This window comes from Microchirus variegatus, assembly GCF_963457635.1.
Source record: "Microchirus variegatus genome assembly, chromosome: 2".
NCBI lineage: Eukaryota > Metazoa > Chordata > Actinopteri > Pleuronectiformes > Soleidae > Microchirus > Microchirus variegatus.
The window spans coordinates 26286593-26304477 of record NC_139803.1 but is presented as its reverse complement, the minus strand read 5'-3'; the positions used below and the strand labels follow the sequence as shown (position 1 = coordinate 26304477).

Below are 17885 nucleotides of genomic sequence, written 5' to 3'. Positions count from 1 at the left end.
CTTTTGAGTCGAGTTGGAGTCTTCGGAAGAGAACGTCAACTTAAGCTCGGCCCAATAACCGACTTGGATTCGTACTGTGTACAGTGTGCTATGCAGACTTTTGATCGTAGATGAATATATTGTTCGTGACCACAGGTCGGAGAAGGCAGCACGGTGTGAACACTCTGGAATTAGTCACATTTTAAACATTGTATTGATCAAGGAATTTCTGACCAAGACAGAACAACGTTTTTTCTGCAGCTGTTAATGTTTTGCTTCTTTTTATTTATTTATGAAAACATCTTAACTTCAAGGTCCACTTCCAGCAAGTATCTCTGGAGTGTCTTTCTGTTTTTCTGTTTCGCCCTTCACTGTTATAAACACACTTGAAATGGGAGTTTTCAGACGAAACCGTTACAGCTTCAACCTGTTTTATGTACTGCCAAGTGAAATCACTGTGACTTTTACAGCGTTCGGGGGTGAAAAAAAAAGAAAAAGGTAACTTCATATTGGTCTGTGTTTTTACATTCCAGCCTGGCTCTTGATTCCAGAGTGTTCAAACCAGGGTGTTCTGTCTTTTTTTTTTTTTTTTTTTTGAAAGAAGCATTTCGAGGAAAAAAAGATAAATCAACAAAACACACACACATTGTACCATTTTAAATTGTATATACTTAGGGTAGGTAAAAAAAAAAAAAACACACGACAGATACAAACTTTTCAACTTTGTTTACTTGCCAACTAGAATTGAGACAACACAATGACTGTATTGATGTCAAAAATCATCAGACCATAGTATGGATGGTTTGTCTCCAGAAGCACACAGGTAGCTCCATTTACCGCGAGTACAACATTAGCCGAGACCTTCGTTCGACAGTAAATGCTGCTTTCAATGTGTTTTATTTAACCCGCCCACATTTGTATATTATCTGTAAATTAAACCATCTGTCATTATTTTTTGATTTTTTTTTCCAGTGTTTAAAGTTATTTATATGGTGTTCTGTTCCTTGTACAAAACATTGTCAGTTGTACAGTATTAAAATGAAAGTTCACTCTGCTGGTGAATATCAGGTCTTTAGACGTGTTCATATAATTCGCTGTTTGTATTATACTTATCATTCTTATTATTTTGGGTTTCTCAGCGAACAAACCTCCTGCCGTTTCCCTCTTCCTCCTCCTCGTCATCATGTGGGCCGAAAGTCCAGCTGCCCACACCTGTTTAGCCTGATTGATTCCTGGTGTCTCTGATTAAAGCATTGATTCATCACAAATGTGAGCAAACACAAGGCATGCTGGGTACAAGACTGCCGCTGCTCATTGGAAACTACTGGATCACTGAGAGAAGTGTCTGGATATTATGTAAGTAAGTTAATGAGAGTTGAACACTTTATTTTTCTTTTACGGGTGTTGGGCATAAGGTGTATCCGTCGAAGAATCTGACTTATACTTGATAATTGATTTATAAATGGGTATTTCGATGCATTGACGTTGCATCAGCAGTCACAAACAAAGTGAGGCATGTTGGTCATATGTTAATTCAGTGAAGGGAATGGCACACACTGCACCGACCTGTTTTCATTTCATAATGTGTATATTTCCATGAAAGAGACATTTTTGCATCCGTGTTCGTGTGCCTTGCTGTTTGAAAAACTGTATGTTCACATTTGATTGACAAATAATTAATTTCCAGTATGTTTTTTTGAAAGAGTTGACGTGTTGAAACGGGAAAAACAAATGCCTCCGGGTAGAAGTAGAGACTTTTTATTTTTTTGGAAAATATTAAGGAATTTTTACTCTTTTTCTGTAAATATTATTCAAAGCATCAAAGTCTTTTCAAGAATGGGGAAAATAAAGTAGCACCACACGCTTATTAGTTTGTGTTGCCTTTAGATTTAGAATATTTTTATTACAGGTGAATGACTTCTGAATGATTATATGAGGTTGTTCATTATGCAGTGAAAGCAGAGCATGTCAAGGACAGAGTGCGTTGTCCTCTGCAGCCCTCTTGTGGTTTACAAGAAGATGACAAATGCCCCATTTTTGCCACGTGGACTGGAGTAAAAATAATTCAATAAATTCTACATCCACTGATGTTTTGTGTAGGTTTACTATAATATATGAAGCAATTGTATAGAAAATTGTCGGCTGTGTAGTTTCTGATGGTGGATGGTAACAGATGAGCACCAATCAGCAGTTTGAATTGAAATGCCAATGTACAGCTTTAATACTGTGAAATTAAAGGATTACATAAAGGTCATGTCCACAGAAATGGTTAAAAAAGAAAAAGACAAATGTTTGCGTTAAAGGTTTAATTCGACAAAGGTTTGTTTATGGTTTGGAATAAATGCACATGAATGTCCACTTTTGATTCAAATTTCTGCTTCCAACTTAACATGGCAAGGTTCTGTAATCACCTGAGAGAAGTTTGCATATAAACCAAATACTGTGTGTAGACTGCTATCGGTCATAGACTCTTTTGTGGGTTTTTTTCACAACTATTATTTAAACTTTCCTTTTTGAGAAGCACAAGTTGTGCATTTCATGTACAAAACGACATTATAGGCGACGTACACAATTGAAACATACGGAAACTGATCACAATAATAAAAAATAAAAAAGCAAGGCAAGACAATATGATGTGACAACTGGACTGCAAGTCATAATGGACACGATGCATGTAATTATGATCGTTTTACAATTATAAAGGTTTTGCTTATTTTGAACAAAGTCTGATTTGTTGGTCCTGACGAGTGTTTTGTGTCCTCAAAGTCTGCTCGCTGTGGTTTTCTTAGCAATGAAATGTTTTTTCTCTTGAATGGAAAAGCTTTAGGTTTGGTCCCCATAATGTCTTGACTTAAATCCCTCTCATCTGTTCCCTTTTCACGTTTACAAATTCAAATAAGGATCCAGTTTTAGTGCCAGTGTTGTTCTCCCAATGTTGATCTCTGCAGAGCAACAGCTGTGTTCATTTCACTGAATTCCCTGAACACCGAAACGGAACGGTTTCTGCGTCACTGCACATTGTGAAGATCGAGTCTCAGCCATAAAAGGTTAAAGAATTTTTTGGTGGAGGCCGTCGAGTTACTCATTGTGTTGAGTCTGGAAAAATGACGAGTCCTGGTTTTGTTTTGGCTATTTTCCTGCTGAACTGTGACATTCACAGCTTTCATGGTTTATTGTTTTAGCTTTAAAGGTGCATTATGTAATATATCTAAAACAACTGGCCATAAAATCCTCCTAATATGTCACAGAGACTCAGGAATAATGTTCATATAACAAACTGAACTCACCAACAACAACAGTACAACCAAAATATTAGCATTAAAAAAATATTTTGCAAACTGCAAATCATGGTTATGTTTTGAAATCATATTTTGGCATGTGGCGCCACCTATCGCCATCTATCAATCATTGCAGTCAGTAGAGTCTCAGCTGCCGAGTAACCACTGGTTGCCCGTTACTTCTGAGCGACAGTGGCGGAGAAAACGAAACCTAAAAGACCTCTGTAGTTTTGAATTTGAGGGCAATAACCGTTTTTTGGCCACATTCTTACATATGGTGCCTTTGAGTATGATTTTATTTTTATGAAAGGAAACTTATTATAAAACTTCTCTTGAGATTTTAATTTAAAATGAGTTACTGAGAATCTTTGACATACTTGATCTCCAACTGAGAGTAACGACCACTGGGTCAGCTTTTGTGTTTCAAAATGAACGTCTCCAGTTTGGCCCCACAAACATCCCTTTCATTTGTCATTACGGACAATGTGAATCTGCAAAGGAAATATTAAAAATATTAACCAGCTTTTATAAACAGTGGCACTATATGCTGTATTACATATGCCTGTGGGCTTTATGGCACACAGTGCATTTCAGCTGAAGGCACTGATGTCATTCCAGTTTCCACTGTCCATGAAGCAAATATCCATGTGAAAATTGCTGAACGTGTTGGCCATTTCATTCCTATTAATTTACTCTAGAAGTTCCTCAAGTGACGAGCTGTTATTTGAACACAACAGTGTGTGTTGTGAAGGTTCACGGACACGTGTAGGAAAGGCAGCTTTGGAAACTGGAGTTTGAATCTCTTGAATCCTTGTTTCCTCTTTTCTTTTTTTCTTTGTAAATCACTTAAAAAGGATCATCCATGGATCCAGCTGAGACTTGCTGTAAAATATTTGTGCCTGGTCCCGTCCGATGCTGCGTTTCGCTCAGGCCAAGTCTGGATAGAAACGCTGAGGCCCGAGCGTCAGCGGTTAAGTGAGCAGCTGCCGGATCTCTCGGTAAACGTAGCAAAGGAAGTCCATATAGGAAGCTCCGCCATGCAGCCCTTTATCCTCCACTAGGAACTGACGGAATAACATCTCTGGTTTGTCCTTCTGCCTCACGATGAGAAGCTGAGCAGAGCAGAAGAAGATTGCAGTTAAAATGCATACAGTAATTAAGCTATTGTTGACATGTGGGGTTATTTGTGTATTAACATACTAACTCCACTAGGGGGAGGCAAATGTTTTTAAGCTGCAAAGCCTTCAAGGACAAAATGGCATGTAAATTAGGCATTTTGTTGTTTAAACTGAATTGACTTATCTCACCTTCATGGAGTTCGGCCTCTTTTCAAGCAGATCACTGATGAGGGAGTTGATCTTCTTTGACATGAGGCTGTCCAGCTGCGGCAGCGCACACTGAAAAGCACAAGTTTGACGACTCAAAACTACAATAAAGGCCAGTGAAAATATTTTTTTCATTCAGCAATCCCTCTCAACCAGGATGAGATATTTCAGAGCCTGAATATATTAACACATCAATCATAAATGTGATGATGTAAAGCAAGTGGTACTGATTCTGTCGTCTCCCCTTATGGGCCAGAACTATGTGACAAGATGTTTTTAATTTTGTCTCAATAATAATAATGCTTTTGTTTGATCTCTTTGTTTGAACTCTGTGTAGTTCACTTCACAAACATCACATGTGAAGCTGTTTAACTTGTTCTTGGTTTTTTTCTCCCTGAATGGATTTATTCAGTTTCTAATCAAGGTCTGATTCTGATATTTAATTTCAGTTCAAAACACATTGTGCCACTCGGTTTGCTGTCGTTCTCTGTAAAAACCTCCGGGCAGCACAGAGAAAATATTGAGTGTTCCCTAACATTTCTAAAAACAGACGCACTTTCATGTGGGTTTATAATTGTGTTCGGATCTATGTCATGAATCAAACTCTGACCATGTGTCCTTGCAGGTGGGCGAGGGAGGGCATGTTGAAGACGCTCTGGATGATGTCCGGTGAAATTGCTTGGCCCAACCACAGGAATATGGAGTGACCGTTCTCCAACAGGAACATGCCAGAATCTGAGAGAGACTCCTCTGAACAGCGAACTGGAGAAGGCAGCGTCTCGCTGCTCATGTCCATGTTGTGCTATTTAAAAAAAAAAAAATAAAAACACAGAGAGATTTTGGATAGTTAGATTACCACAGAATATATCTGACAATTCCCACTGAAATGGTAGTTTTAAAAGTTTGAATCAAAACGAGGGTTGAAATTTTTTTTTTCCGCGATTTGATTGTTTTTCTAAGACAGCATCTGTAATACTAGAAAAGCACCCGGAGAGTGCAGACCTCCGCCAAGGCAGCTCAGTGCCTAAAAATTAAACCCTGCCGGCGCGCCTGGGTCAGACAGCGATTGTTGTAACTAGAGCTGAAACGATTAATCGATTAATCGATTAAAAAGCTTCAAACCGATTAATCGATTATCAAAATAGTTGGCGATGAATTTAGTAATCGGTTTGAAGCTTTTTTCATGATTAAAACAAGATTTCTGATTGTTTTAGCTTCTTAAATGTGAATATTTTCTTAGTCTCCACATAACAAAGAAATCATTAAAACTGAATCATATTGGTTTGTGGCCAAAAAAGACATTCAAGAACATCGTCATTTCCAGGTTTGACAAACACTGATCAATGTTTTTTTAACATTTTCTGACATTTTATGGACCAACCGATTCATCGATTAATCGAGTACGAAAATAATCGTTAGTTGCAGCTCTAGTTGTAACCAGTGATCGCGTCTACGGATCACGCCCAAAATTGAATCACTTGTTCCTGGTCCCATTGCGGACATTTCCTGAAATGTCATCCAAATCCGTCTGTAACTTTTCAAGTTATGTTGCTAACTAACAGACAGACAGACAGACAAACTCGGACGAAAACATAACCTCCTTGGCGGAGGTACAAGTGAATACCTCAAATCTAGTCTTAGCGTTGATATTTTGGCAACATATAAAAGCACAGTGCCTACAAGATACACCCTGGGTCAGACAGCGAGTGTTGTAACAAGTCATAACGTCTACGGATCATGCCCACAATTTAATCACTTGTTCCTGGTCCCATTGCGGACATTTCCTGAAAATGTCATTCAAATCCGTCCGTGACTTTTTGATTTATGTTGCTAACTAACGGACAGACAAACAAGCAAACAAACTCTGGTGAAAACATAACATCCTTGGCAGAGGTAACAAATTACAATTCAACATCATCCTTTGCAATTTCTGAATTGCATGACTCACCAGTGGGATGAGGCGTGGGTAGAGCAGCAGCTGTGTGTCCTCCACCCCCATGCCCATGATCATCATCCTTTGAAGGGCTCTGTCATCTGTGGCGAGTTCAGTGCTGCCCACCAGGGGGGCAGTTTTCATCAGGCTGTTCATGTAGACTGGGAACACCTTCATGGCACTGGGCAGGACCAACTACACATGCAAATATGAGGGGAAAACATCATACAACAGATTATTAAAATTGCAGTTACAGATGTATCAGTCTCAAATAGTGTATAATGTGTAAGAAACCTACAATCTAAGCTTGAACTTAAAAACTGCATTGCAGGTTCTTCCACTGACCTGACTGGCAGCTGAAGGGGTGGCGCAGTTCTTCCTGTAACAGGCCAACATGTGTGCCGTCTGGTTGACCAGGATCTCCCTCACATTCTTCAGAGGTTGGTTCAGCATGGCACGGTAAGCTGAGTGGAGACATGAAAAGAAGTTAAAAGTCATGAGGGGGGAGGAGGAGAAAGGAGGACGCGGGCCAAATTGGCAGTGAAGAATGAAGTTGAAATGGAGTTGAACAAACAAACAAAGTGCACAAGGGAGTGTGCACTCAAGTGAAGTAGAACTCGTGGAACGAAAGCAAGTGATGTACAGTAATGCAACTGTATTTTATGATCTGTATTGTGACGTGTTGATTATCAAGTGATGCGTGGAGTAAATTCAAAAAGGTCAAGATGATCCTACAAAAACATCGCCTCCTGCTACTTCTGGACAACATTACAAATAAAGATGGCAGACTGAATGCAATGTTATTGGAATATTTATAACCGATGAGATGGAAAATTAAAAAATTAATTTTCTGGATTTGGCAGTAAGCTGTGCTTTAGCTAACCCAAAATTCGAACGTGCGGAAAATTATAAATTGATATTTGTGCCTAACACAAGATACCAGGTCCTTTTGTGTATTCAAATTAGGATTAAAACCTTGTCGGCAGGCAAAAGTCTATTTCATTCTTCTCCAGCAGCAGCAGAGAATTTCCACAACAGCAGTTACAAGTAAAAAAGTAAAAAGGATAGTCACCTGATTTGGCAAAGAAGTTGATGAGTGAGTCGGTCTCACAGTTCTTGTACAGCTCTGACAACTGCATGCTGCAGTTCAGACTTAGGTTGTGGATACGCAAGCGTCGCTGGCCGCTGATGGTGGTGTACAGCAAGGCACACTGGGAAAAGATTTGGAAAATCAGAACAAGAGATGGTGAGAATTTAACAAATGTCAGACCTGTTTTTGAACGTAGTCATTTTTAAAGGACATACTTGCACGAACGCCCCACTCTCTTCACTCAGCGCGTCGTCGTGCTTGAACTCTACAGTGACGGCCTTGTCACAGTCCACAGCTGCCATCTCGACATCTGTGGTGTTGTTCATGTGGATGGCACCAAAAAAGTCTGTGGCCCTGAAGCCTGATGACGCACACAGACACAAAAATCAAGTCAAGTCCTGGGAGCTCAAAGGCTTGACTATGCAGCAAAATCTTGCACTCAAATACCTGTGCTGGTGCGAACACGCATGATGGCGTCGAATCCAATGCCCTTCTGCACGTCTTTCCTCAGGTCTCTTAGGAAATGCTCTCCGTCAGTCTCCACCTGAGAAGAAGTACATTTGAGTGACCAGCAGATGGTGATGTTGTCACAATCGGGTCACTAGTGACTCACTAGTGACCCGATTGTGATGACTCAAACCAGTAGAGGAATACTTCATGGAAATGTGGGTGTGGACCCACATGTAGTTTTTATAGGGTTTTAAAACAACATTTTATGTCTAATGTGCAGGGTTAGCGCTGTTTGTCTTGATTTGATTTGATTTAATTTAATTTAATTTAATGTGTGGTGTGTTTGGAGCAATTTCCCTGATTCTTTAGGGGCAGTGTCAATGTTGTGTTGTTAACAACATTAACATTTTATGAGGCAGAAAATGCCATTGCCCCTCTGTTGTTACCAAGTTACCACTCTCTAGTGCAGGCATGCCCAAAGTCCGGCCCGGGGGCCAATTGCGGCCCATGTTCAAATTTTCACCGGCCTGCACCCTCTGTTATAAAATCAATGATATGTGGCCCGACAGCACTGTTGACCTGAGTATTAAATGCACAAAGATCTCAGTATCTCACATTAGTGCAGACATGATTTGTTTATTCCCCTAAGGTAAATAAATTCTAAAATCTTAATGAATGGATTTTTTGTGATGATCAAAACCACCGTTATGAGTGTAGAAGTTTACAGTGAGCATTTAATAGTGAATAATATGTAATGTTTCAAATGAACTGAGATATATTTAATATTCTCTGAAGTGTTTCTTTCCAGACAGACTTTTTCTTCATTTTATGTGGTCTTGAAATACGAAAGGCAGAGGGATTTTGGTAAAAACTTGAAAATAAATAGAAATGAAGGATGTCATTTGCAATAAAAATGTCCTTTGTATTTAATGTTATTGGTTCAAAGAATGTCAGGCTGAATGGTCGGCCCCCACACGTTTACACCTTACCAAATCTGGCCCTCTTTGCAAAAAGTTTGGACACCCCTGCTCTAGTGTAATGTCAAGATAAAATAATGGAAAAGACATTTTACATGTACTATATATTTTGATTTGCATACACTAAACAGGTTTGTACCTGAAAGCTGTTGTACTTGTAGACGGAGCCTCCGGTGTGTGAGGGCACATCAGCCATCGTTGCCAAGTCCACGTACTGGCTGGGAAAGAGGAAGAGATCTACGCAGCAACCCTGTGCCACACAGTCCTTCGACAGTTGCTCATACACACCTTTCTGAGGCTGGAATAGGGTCTGTGGAGAAAAAGACGAATCACTATTGTAAGTCAGCAGTCACTGCACATCAGATTTCGAATACTCCTGATTTGATTTAAAAAAGCATGTACGGATGTTGTAGGAACACTGACAGTTGATTGACTCCAGACATGACTTTTCCCCTCCTTGTTTATTTGATCTACAACTACCAGTACTGAACACAAAAAGATACTCACTTTCTCTTTCTCAGTGTTGACCAGCTTTTTGTCATCCCTGTTCTTCAGTTTGCCTGGAGCCTCTGCAGTGGACATGGAGGAGTGGAAAATGAAGAGCTTTCCACCACATTCTGCTGCCTGGAAGGAACAAAATAATGAGGTGGAGAAATGATTTAAAAAAAAAGAAGAAGTTTAAACCTTTGAGGATAAATGAACACTGAAAGGTATGAAAATGGAAGTTCCTGAGTATTTTGCTAATTCTGTATGATTACAACTGTTTTCACTTAAAAGCTGTGTGTGGACATTGACTTCTGCAGCCCAAAACACTGATGTGATGACTGGGAAAGTTCAGTGGACTTTTAAGTCAACACAAGTGAGAAAAAACTGATACACGTTTGTAGAAGAAACACAGAAATGTAATTTTCTTTTACGAATCAGTGAATGTAGCGATCAAAAAAAGGTGTTTTAATTTTTTAATTTCCAAAACACTGCTGCTGCTCATCAAATGTGGCTTGCAAAATTCATTTTACGATTAGAGATTTACTCTAAAACTTCAACAGCCACACATGGTTCAAGGAGGTTGTAATAGGCCCTGAATCCCCCATTTCCACATGTTGACAGACGCCACCCTGTGGCTTACCTTAAATGCTTCCACACCGGCCTGGATGACGGGAGCAAAAACGGTTTCATTCTCATTGGTATCTGCAAACATGTCGGGGATCTGGTCCAGGAGGCTGCAGCGAAAGGAAGTAATTAAGTCTTGTCCAGCTAAAATATTATCTTTACTGCCTTTTTGAATACATGATATCCACGAAGATGAGTATCAATTCCACGATCTAACAATATCTCGCATCTTACTTGTAGATAACAGCCCTTGAATCATTGTAGTTGACGAGGAAGCCGTCAAGCAGCGGGACAAACATGTCGGCTGTGTCTGAAACCACCATCATCTGGGGCTGGGCCAAAGCACTCTTCACGTTGTAGAAGTGGAGCACCTTGTTGTAGGTGACAAAGCCAACCTTAATCTCCGAGGTCTCGGCACCTTCCTCTCTGGTAAGGAAGAGACAACAATTAGTGAAATCTGGGGGGTTTCTTCTTCACAGTGAATTATTTGTGCTGTATTTCTAAGACCACAATAATAACAGTAAAAATAGAAGCTGGTACTTATGCACAAAAGTAAACACCAGACAAGGATCTGTTTGGCACAGTACTATTTCAACATTCAAAAAGTTCATTTCCCATCCATGGTTAATTACCAACTATAAACATCCTTCCAGGTCCAATGAGGACTTGTTTACAATGTTCAAGAGTGCCTTAGTGTGTGGAGTGGGGGGAAAATCACAAGAAATAACTGTAAAAAGTGCTCCTAGAGCATAAACCTCCACTTTATGAGGAAAATAAAGTGACTATTCCTTTGGTCATGCCATGAGTCAAATTGGTTTTGTACTTTAATGGCGCAATACAGAACACGCTCCCTTGGCAAAAGTAACAGAACACTTCGATTCGGGTGTGAAACTGGTAGCAACGCTGAACCCAAACGATACATTACAAAAGTCTTCCACCATCATAGTAATAGTAAAAGGATTCTTCACTGACACTGCCAACTGCAGTTTGTCAGTCTGTCTTCGTAAATTTTCCTCTCTAATATGAGCATTTGTCACAGGTGCTGTTGGAAATGACACATTTCAGAATGCAATTTCTAATATGAAATTGTCACTGCACGCTTTGTTCGACATTGTATCCACAATTGGTTGTAGTAGACCTATCAGACAAATAATTATCAGCAAGAGAACTAATTCAGTTTCATCTTCTACATCATAAAAAAAGATTCACTTCCCAGAAACAACAATTACTACAAACACAAGAGCCCTCTGTAAAACAAAGATTTTTCTAGAAGTGAAATAGTGTCTGTTTCTGGCAGCCTCAGTGCTCTGCTCTCCATCTGCAAAATGTCATGCAACAATATCCAGCTGATGAGAACAAATACTTGGCTTGATGTTTAGAACTTGCAGGATGTCCTATTTAGGCAAGATAAATGTTGGATGTACAGTAACAGTATTTACAGTAATCACTTTGGAAATGTACACACGTTGTGAAATTGGTTTGTTGGGGGACACTGTGCACGTGTAGAAGTGGTAACTGTAGATGATCTGCCATAGAAGAATAATGGTTTTTGGACTCATTAAATACCTGGGCAGCTTCTCCAGCAGAGTCTTCAGCTCATCACATATGAGTTTGACCAGGCCACTTTTAATGTTGCTGTAGGACACGTCGATCATAAAGATGTAGGCAGGAGGATTAGGAGGCTTGTTGTTCTGTGAGAGGAGAAGGTAGGATTTGGAATCAATGTATTAGCTTTTTCGTTTTTATTAGTTTGTTTTAATGCTTGACAGTCAAAATGAAATTAAGGAAAATGTTCCCTACACAAACTATTAAAATACTCATGCACACAGCTTATTTCTCTTTTCAGTCCTGCATTCTTTATTTTTAGGGTTTTAATTATAACAGTTAGAGAGTTTAAACCTTGGAGTCTTCCTGAAGTTATGTCTTCCACTGTGTCTGTTAATTGTTCTTAAATACCAGAGATGTGCCCATTTTAGCTTTATAGTGTGACACTGACACTGCAGCAGATATGAATTCCTGAATGATCAGTGGTAATATAGGATTGTCAGTAAGACACCGTTTATTTTCCACAGTTACAACCCATGACAATACACTTACCGTGCAGGCTTTTGTTTAATCTCAGGCCCTCAGAGAGTGTTTAGAAATCTTAATAAACAGAGCGAAAGTAGGCCGCGGAGTGAGTCGGCATTGCCAAAGTACCCTGACCCTCCTATGTTGTTCTCAACTGCCACAATTGCCATGGGGACACACTTTATCTGCATCGCTGTCTTTCTGTGTTTTCTAAAGAACTGAGCTGGAAACTATGTCCTGCACTCCTCTTTGATATCATCACAGAATAGTGTCATGTGTCTGCCAAAAGGTCCATTGTGACAATCAGTGATGTAGACATGTCCTAGTCTTGTCCCTCTGTGACAGGTCTCAAGTATCTATAACTCTTCATGATTAAAAAAAATGTTATTGCAAACTATTAAATTATGTACTGAGAGGTTTGTTTTGTTTTTGTTGTTTTTTTTAACCTTGCAGTAATCCATGGTGGCCACAAACTCATAGGATCCCAAAGACAACTCCGGTCTCTCATAGAAGTCCACTCTACGGCCCATGTGGTCAAGATGTTGGAAAAAGAAGACTGGCACTAAAAAAAGACAAAGAAATAAAATGAAATATTTAGCCTGTGACCAACACATTCAGTTATTTCCTTTTTTGTGCATTGTGCATTGTGTAATAAATCTAAAGCAATTGGCCATAAAATCCTCCTAATATGTCACAGAGACTCAGGAATAATGTTCATATAACAAACTGAACTCACCAACAACAACAGTATGGCCAAAATATTTGCATTAAAAAAAATATATTGCAGACTGCAAATCATGTTAATGTTTTGAAATCATGTTTTGGCATTGGCGCCACCTACTGCCGTCTACCAATCATTGCAATCAGTAGAGTCTCAGCTGCTGAGCAACCACGGGTTGCCAATTACATCAGAAAATGAAACCTAAAAGACCCCCGTATTTTGAATTTGAATGTAGTAACAGTTTTTGGCCACATTCTTACATATAGCACCTTTAACGTTGTCATTTGAAAACATTTATTCTTAAAATTATAAAATACTGTACCTTCATTGACACAGTTGCAGAAAATGCACTGGTAGCGACGGCCGCCGTCAATGAACTGCATGTAGGGACACATGTAGGCCTTGCATCGATTGCAGCGAATGGGGCCCGTTTCACCATGGTTCACGACATATAGAGGAGTCTACATAGAGCCAGACACAAAAAAAGAGTTGCAGATTAATTCAGGCCCTTGCACAGAAGTATACAGAAAAACATCATGAATCTACAAAGTTGCAAAAAAATTACATTTTGTTTTTTGCAGAATTGTCCATAGTCCCCCAGAGAGGACTGCCCACATTTGAAGAAACATTGTTTTATAGTATCTTTAGGCTGTTTATCCAGTCCAGTAATATTTTGGATACAATATCTGGATCATAAAACAGTTAGTTTATCATCCAAGTACAACAGCACACCCCTTTTTTATTTATGTATGAACTCAGCAGTGATTTCGTTTTGACACTTGTGATAATACTGGTGGCAACATGTGGCGCTTAAAGTTTGATTGCTTTTGTATAAACCTCCTTTCTTCTTCAGTAGGTCCTGCAGTTCTGTCATTAGCTAATTAGTCTCAAGCCAGATGAGAATGAAAACTAACATTGCCTAAAAAGGCCAATTGGTTCCTGGGACAAGGCAAGTGGAGAGGGGATATCTCCACATACAGGCTTCTTGGACCACACATGATCCAAGAGGTCAATGACAGGACAGCTTAACTCCTGTGGTACTGGGAGATATTTATCACAGTTGGTCCTACAGTCAGTGGATGCCTCCAACACAAAGAAGATAACACGTATCTCCCATCTGTGGGGGAGACCCATACATACAGTACCTGTATATTCACTTTTATTGTTGGACTTAAGGCATACCAGAACATAGTTTATTTCTGCTAGGAATCTGGTCTTCTTTCCTCCAACATAATTAAGAGGTGATTGTGTTAATGTATTAAAGTTTTTGTACATGTAAAACAATAAAGCTAGAACTTGCCTCATTCTTTGGCAAACTGGCAAAGGGCTTAATGATGCAAGCCAGGGGCACTTGGCACTGCTTGGCCAGGTCTGCAGTGCAGGGAAGGGAGTTGGTGGTGCAGCGCATAAAACGAGGACTGGCATTGCCTAGGATTAACAAAAAGAAGACCTTGTTTTGAGAAAGCATACATTGAATGGTGCATGTATACTAACACATATGTTCACTTTTATAATAATAAATACAAAATCGTCATAAGTAAGTTTTGGTTACCTTGGTCCTGTGCTGTGTAGTCAGTGGTGACCAGAGGGGGAACCTGTCCTCTGATGTTTGTGCTGTAGACCTGTCCTCCTCGAGCAGCTTTGTCTTCCTCAATGATTTGAGTCTAAAACAGACAACTTATGACTAATACAGACAATACAACTGAACAGATAAATGTGCAATGTTGGTTGCATTTATGATTGTCATGATCTTGTGCCCAAATGTAAACGTACCATAATGTCACCAACCATTTTCAATGTAAAATTACATTTTGCTGCATTTTTTTTCATTACCCTCTATATAACACATCCAAATATACAGGAAATGGCCAGTAATGTGAGAAAACATGCCTCTGTCGGACACCTCTTGATAAACTAATAAGCTGCTGGTTCAGGGCAGAAAACGTGGTATGTTGGTATGTGAAAGAGGTCCCAGTGGGATTAGTCGTCAACTCACTATGCTCGGGATTGACTCAGAGTCCAGTTTCTTCTGTGGTGGGCCAGCCAGTCCAGTTTGTGGTCCAGAGAGGGCCCCTGGCATCCCAGACTGAGGCCCAGCCATGTGTCCCCCAAAGTGACCTGTACATTGAAACAGAACATACCATTTATAAGCTACAGTGCAAAGCTCATAGCTTTGTTTTGGTGATTAGATGTATTATAAGTTCCTGATCTGACTGGTCCAATACAACTAATGAGATGGTTATTTCCATGACAAATACTACTTCCTATACATAAAACTACAACTATACCAAAACAAATAATTAATTAAATCATCTTCTACTGATTCATCCTCCATGTGAGGGTACACAGGGGATGCTGTTGCCAATCCCAACTGACATGGGGCAAAAGTCAGGGTACACCCAAGACAGGTCGCCAGTCCATCACAGGGCCACATAGACAACAACCATCCACTCTCACACTCACACCTTTAGAGTAACAATTTGCCTCATCCCCAAATCTGCATGTTTTAAACATATCAGTTTTGTTAAACAATGATAGCCCATAACAATATTTATTTGGTATGAGCTCAGTAAGTTTATTATTTTTGTTTACAGAGTGAAACCTACCGGCTTGCTGTGGGTATCCAGGTGGACCAGCAATGCCAGGACTGGGTTGCTGGAAACCTGGACCGGTTTGCTGGAATCCTGGACCGGGCTGCTGGAAACCTGGACCAGCAACTCCAAGACTGGGCTGAGAGAAACCTCCTGGGCCTGGAGGAGGTGGCCCATGGAAAGGACTAACCATGCCTCCCATATTTGATGGGGGTGACTGAGGTGGAGACATCTGAGGGGATGGTTGTTGGTGGAGTGACTGTGGGCCTGGAGGCATTTGTGGCTGCCCCATTGCTGGTGGAGGAGGTGTCAGGAATGGCTGTTGAGCTCCAGGGCCGGGTGGTGGAGGAGAGCTTTGCATGGGTCCCGAGGCTAAACGCATAAGAAAGAGGCCATGATACATTTAACGTCGAAATGCTTCCTCTAATTCTGTGTTTTTAAAAAAGCAAACTTACCATAGCTGCCCATGTTCATAGCATTCATTTGATTGGTGAGCAGCTGTGCTGCAGGTGGACCAGGTGAGGCCATGCTTTTGTAAGAGGACTGTGGCGGTTGTCCATAAGCAGCAGATGCAGTTGGAGGGGCAGGGTACCTGAGGAATATAAGAGCAGTTAGTTATATTTTGTAGTATGATGTTGATTAGCTCCCTTATGCTAAAGCTGCTTATAACATTGTGCAAACATTGAATGCTGTTTTTAAAATGGGTTAAAATTGTGGTTTCGAAATGAGCTACAAAGACATTTAAAAGTGAAGAGATGGACAATATTTAAATCAATCATTTTGCTTCTGGGATGGAAGAGCAAACTATAATCTACAATGATTTCTCCACACTTTATTAACCTATTTTGTCTTGATTTTACAGAGTCTGTACTTCATGTACACCATCAAAATGATTACCTTTGGGGATAAGCACCATTCTGCTGCACATTTGGATTGTACTGACTGGACACTGGAGGTGGAGGCATACCAGCAGCAGAAGAAACTGGCAATTTCATCATACCTGCAGTGAGTAAATGACGATGATGATGAATAGTGTCAACAAGAGCTTTGTTCTCATTTGCAGTGGCATGCACAAAGCCAAAAAGCCTTTGCTTGTGCCTTTGGTATGAAATATGCTTGTGATTACACTGGTACAAAAAATACATAATTTAAAGCCAAACACAAAGTAATTAAATTACACAAGACAACATGCAATATAATAGAAAACACCTCAAGCTGAAAACTAAGACAAATTAGGAACTCATTTTGTGATTCATGAACTTCAAACCTGTGAATGGAAAACAATAATGACCGATAGAAACACAACCAATGTAATCTTAGAAATCAGAGTGGTATTACTGTCATGGGGAAAGATCATCTTTTGTACAACTGATGTCATTCAAGTAGGAGTGGACTGAAACACATACCTCCCAGTGCCAAGCGCAGACCTGTTCAATAAAGGCCTAAATGGCAGCCATGTTATTTGAAAAACAAGCTAAATACATATAGGCAAAACTAATTTACCTGCTGGTTGAGTGGTAAATGTCTGAGGTGGTCCTCCAAAATGTCCATAGGCGGGCTGTGCAGGACCACCACCATATCCACCTTGGTAGCCCCCCATCCCTGGCTGGGCCTGGGAGAATGGGGGTGCAGCAACATAACCTTGTTGACTCATTTTGTTGGAATGGCTATTACTTTATCCTCATTCCAAGATGGATCTGTGATAGCCTGTGAAATGAAAGAATAGATGTTGACGGACACTGATCATTAGAACATTGAATGACTACTTCTGTTCACTACCGGAACCGTCCAATCACAGACAAGTTTCACCGTGACCACGACAGTTTTCAATTTGTGACTATTTGTTTCTCAGTATCGTAATTCCTAAACTGTTGGTGCTATTCGAAAAATTCAAAACGGTTTCTGAAAGTAGGCAACAAGAACTTTCCAATAACGTATCATGATACACTTGACATTACAGTGAAGATATGGTGAGCGAGGGACGATTGACCTGCAGCTTCGAGGGGGTGAGAGGCAGAGAAGGAGAGGACAGCAACAGTTGAGTTTTGGAAAGATATTTTGGATAGTTGTTTCGTGTTTGGAGAGTTCGTATGGTGTTTCGAAGAATTGGATGGTGGAGATTTAACTTTAACTTCATTGCAACATTATTCTTGGATGTACAGTGGATATTCACTTTGCTCAAAATAAGATTCAACTTCATTGCAACATTATTTTTGGATGTACAGTGGATATTTGGTGGTATCGTGGACCTTTGATGTTATCTGATAAAGGGCACAGTTGAGACGAGCTTGCTGCGTGTCTCCTTGGAGTTCTATAAATCACTGCCATGTTCCCACAGGCCAAGTACAGGAGAGGGCACAG

The 17885-nt window shown here is 40.1% G+C and overlaps 1 protein-coding gene across 1 annotated transcript; it reads right to left on the bottom strand.

The window, feature by feature from the left end:
* Positions 1 to 4228: 4228 nt before the first annotated feature.
* sec24d (SEC24 homolog D, COPII coat complex component) lies at positions 4229 to 17178 on the bottom strand (the record flags this gene model as incomplete). Its single annotated transcript, XM_083905946.1, has 22 exons — positions 4229 to 4369; positions 4565 to 4654; positions 5193 to 5384; positions 6531 to 6710; positions 6861 to 6979; positions 7588 to 7726; positions 7821 to 7966; positions 8053 to 8149; positions 9172 to 9342; positions 9540 to 9656; positions 10159 to 10252; positions 10377 to 10568; positions 11709 to 11833; positions 12659 to 12774; positions 13256 to 13394; positions 14234 to 14361; positions 14486 to 14597; positions 14930 to 15051; positions 15540 to 15896; positions 15980 to 16116; positions 16422 to 16524; positions 17028 to 17178. 22 exons carry the CDS (start codon positions 17176 to 17178, stop codon positions 4229 to 4231), a joined length of 3168 nt encoding a protein of 1055 aa, XP_083762072.1.
* Between the last annotated feature and the right edge of the window lie 707 nt (positions 17179 to 17885).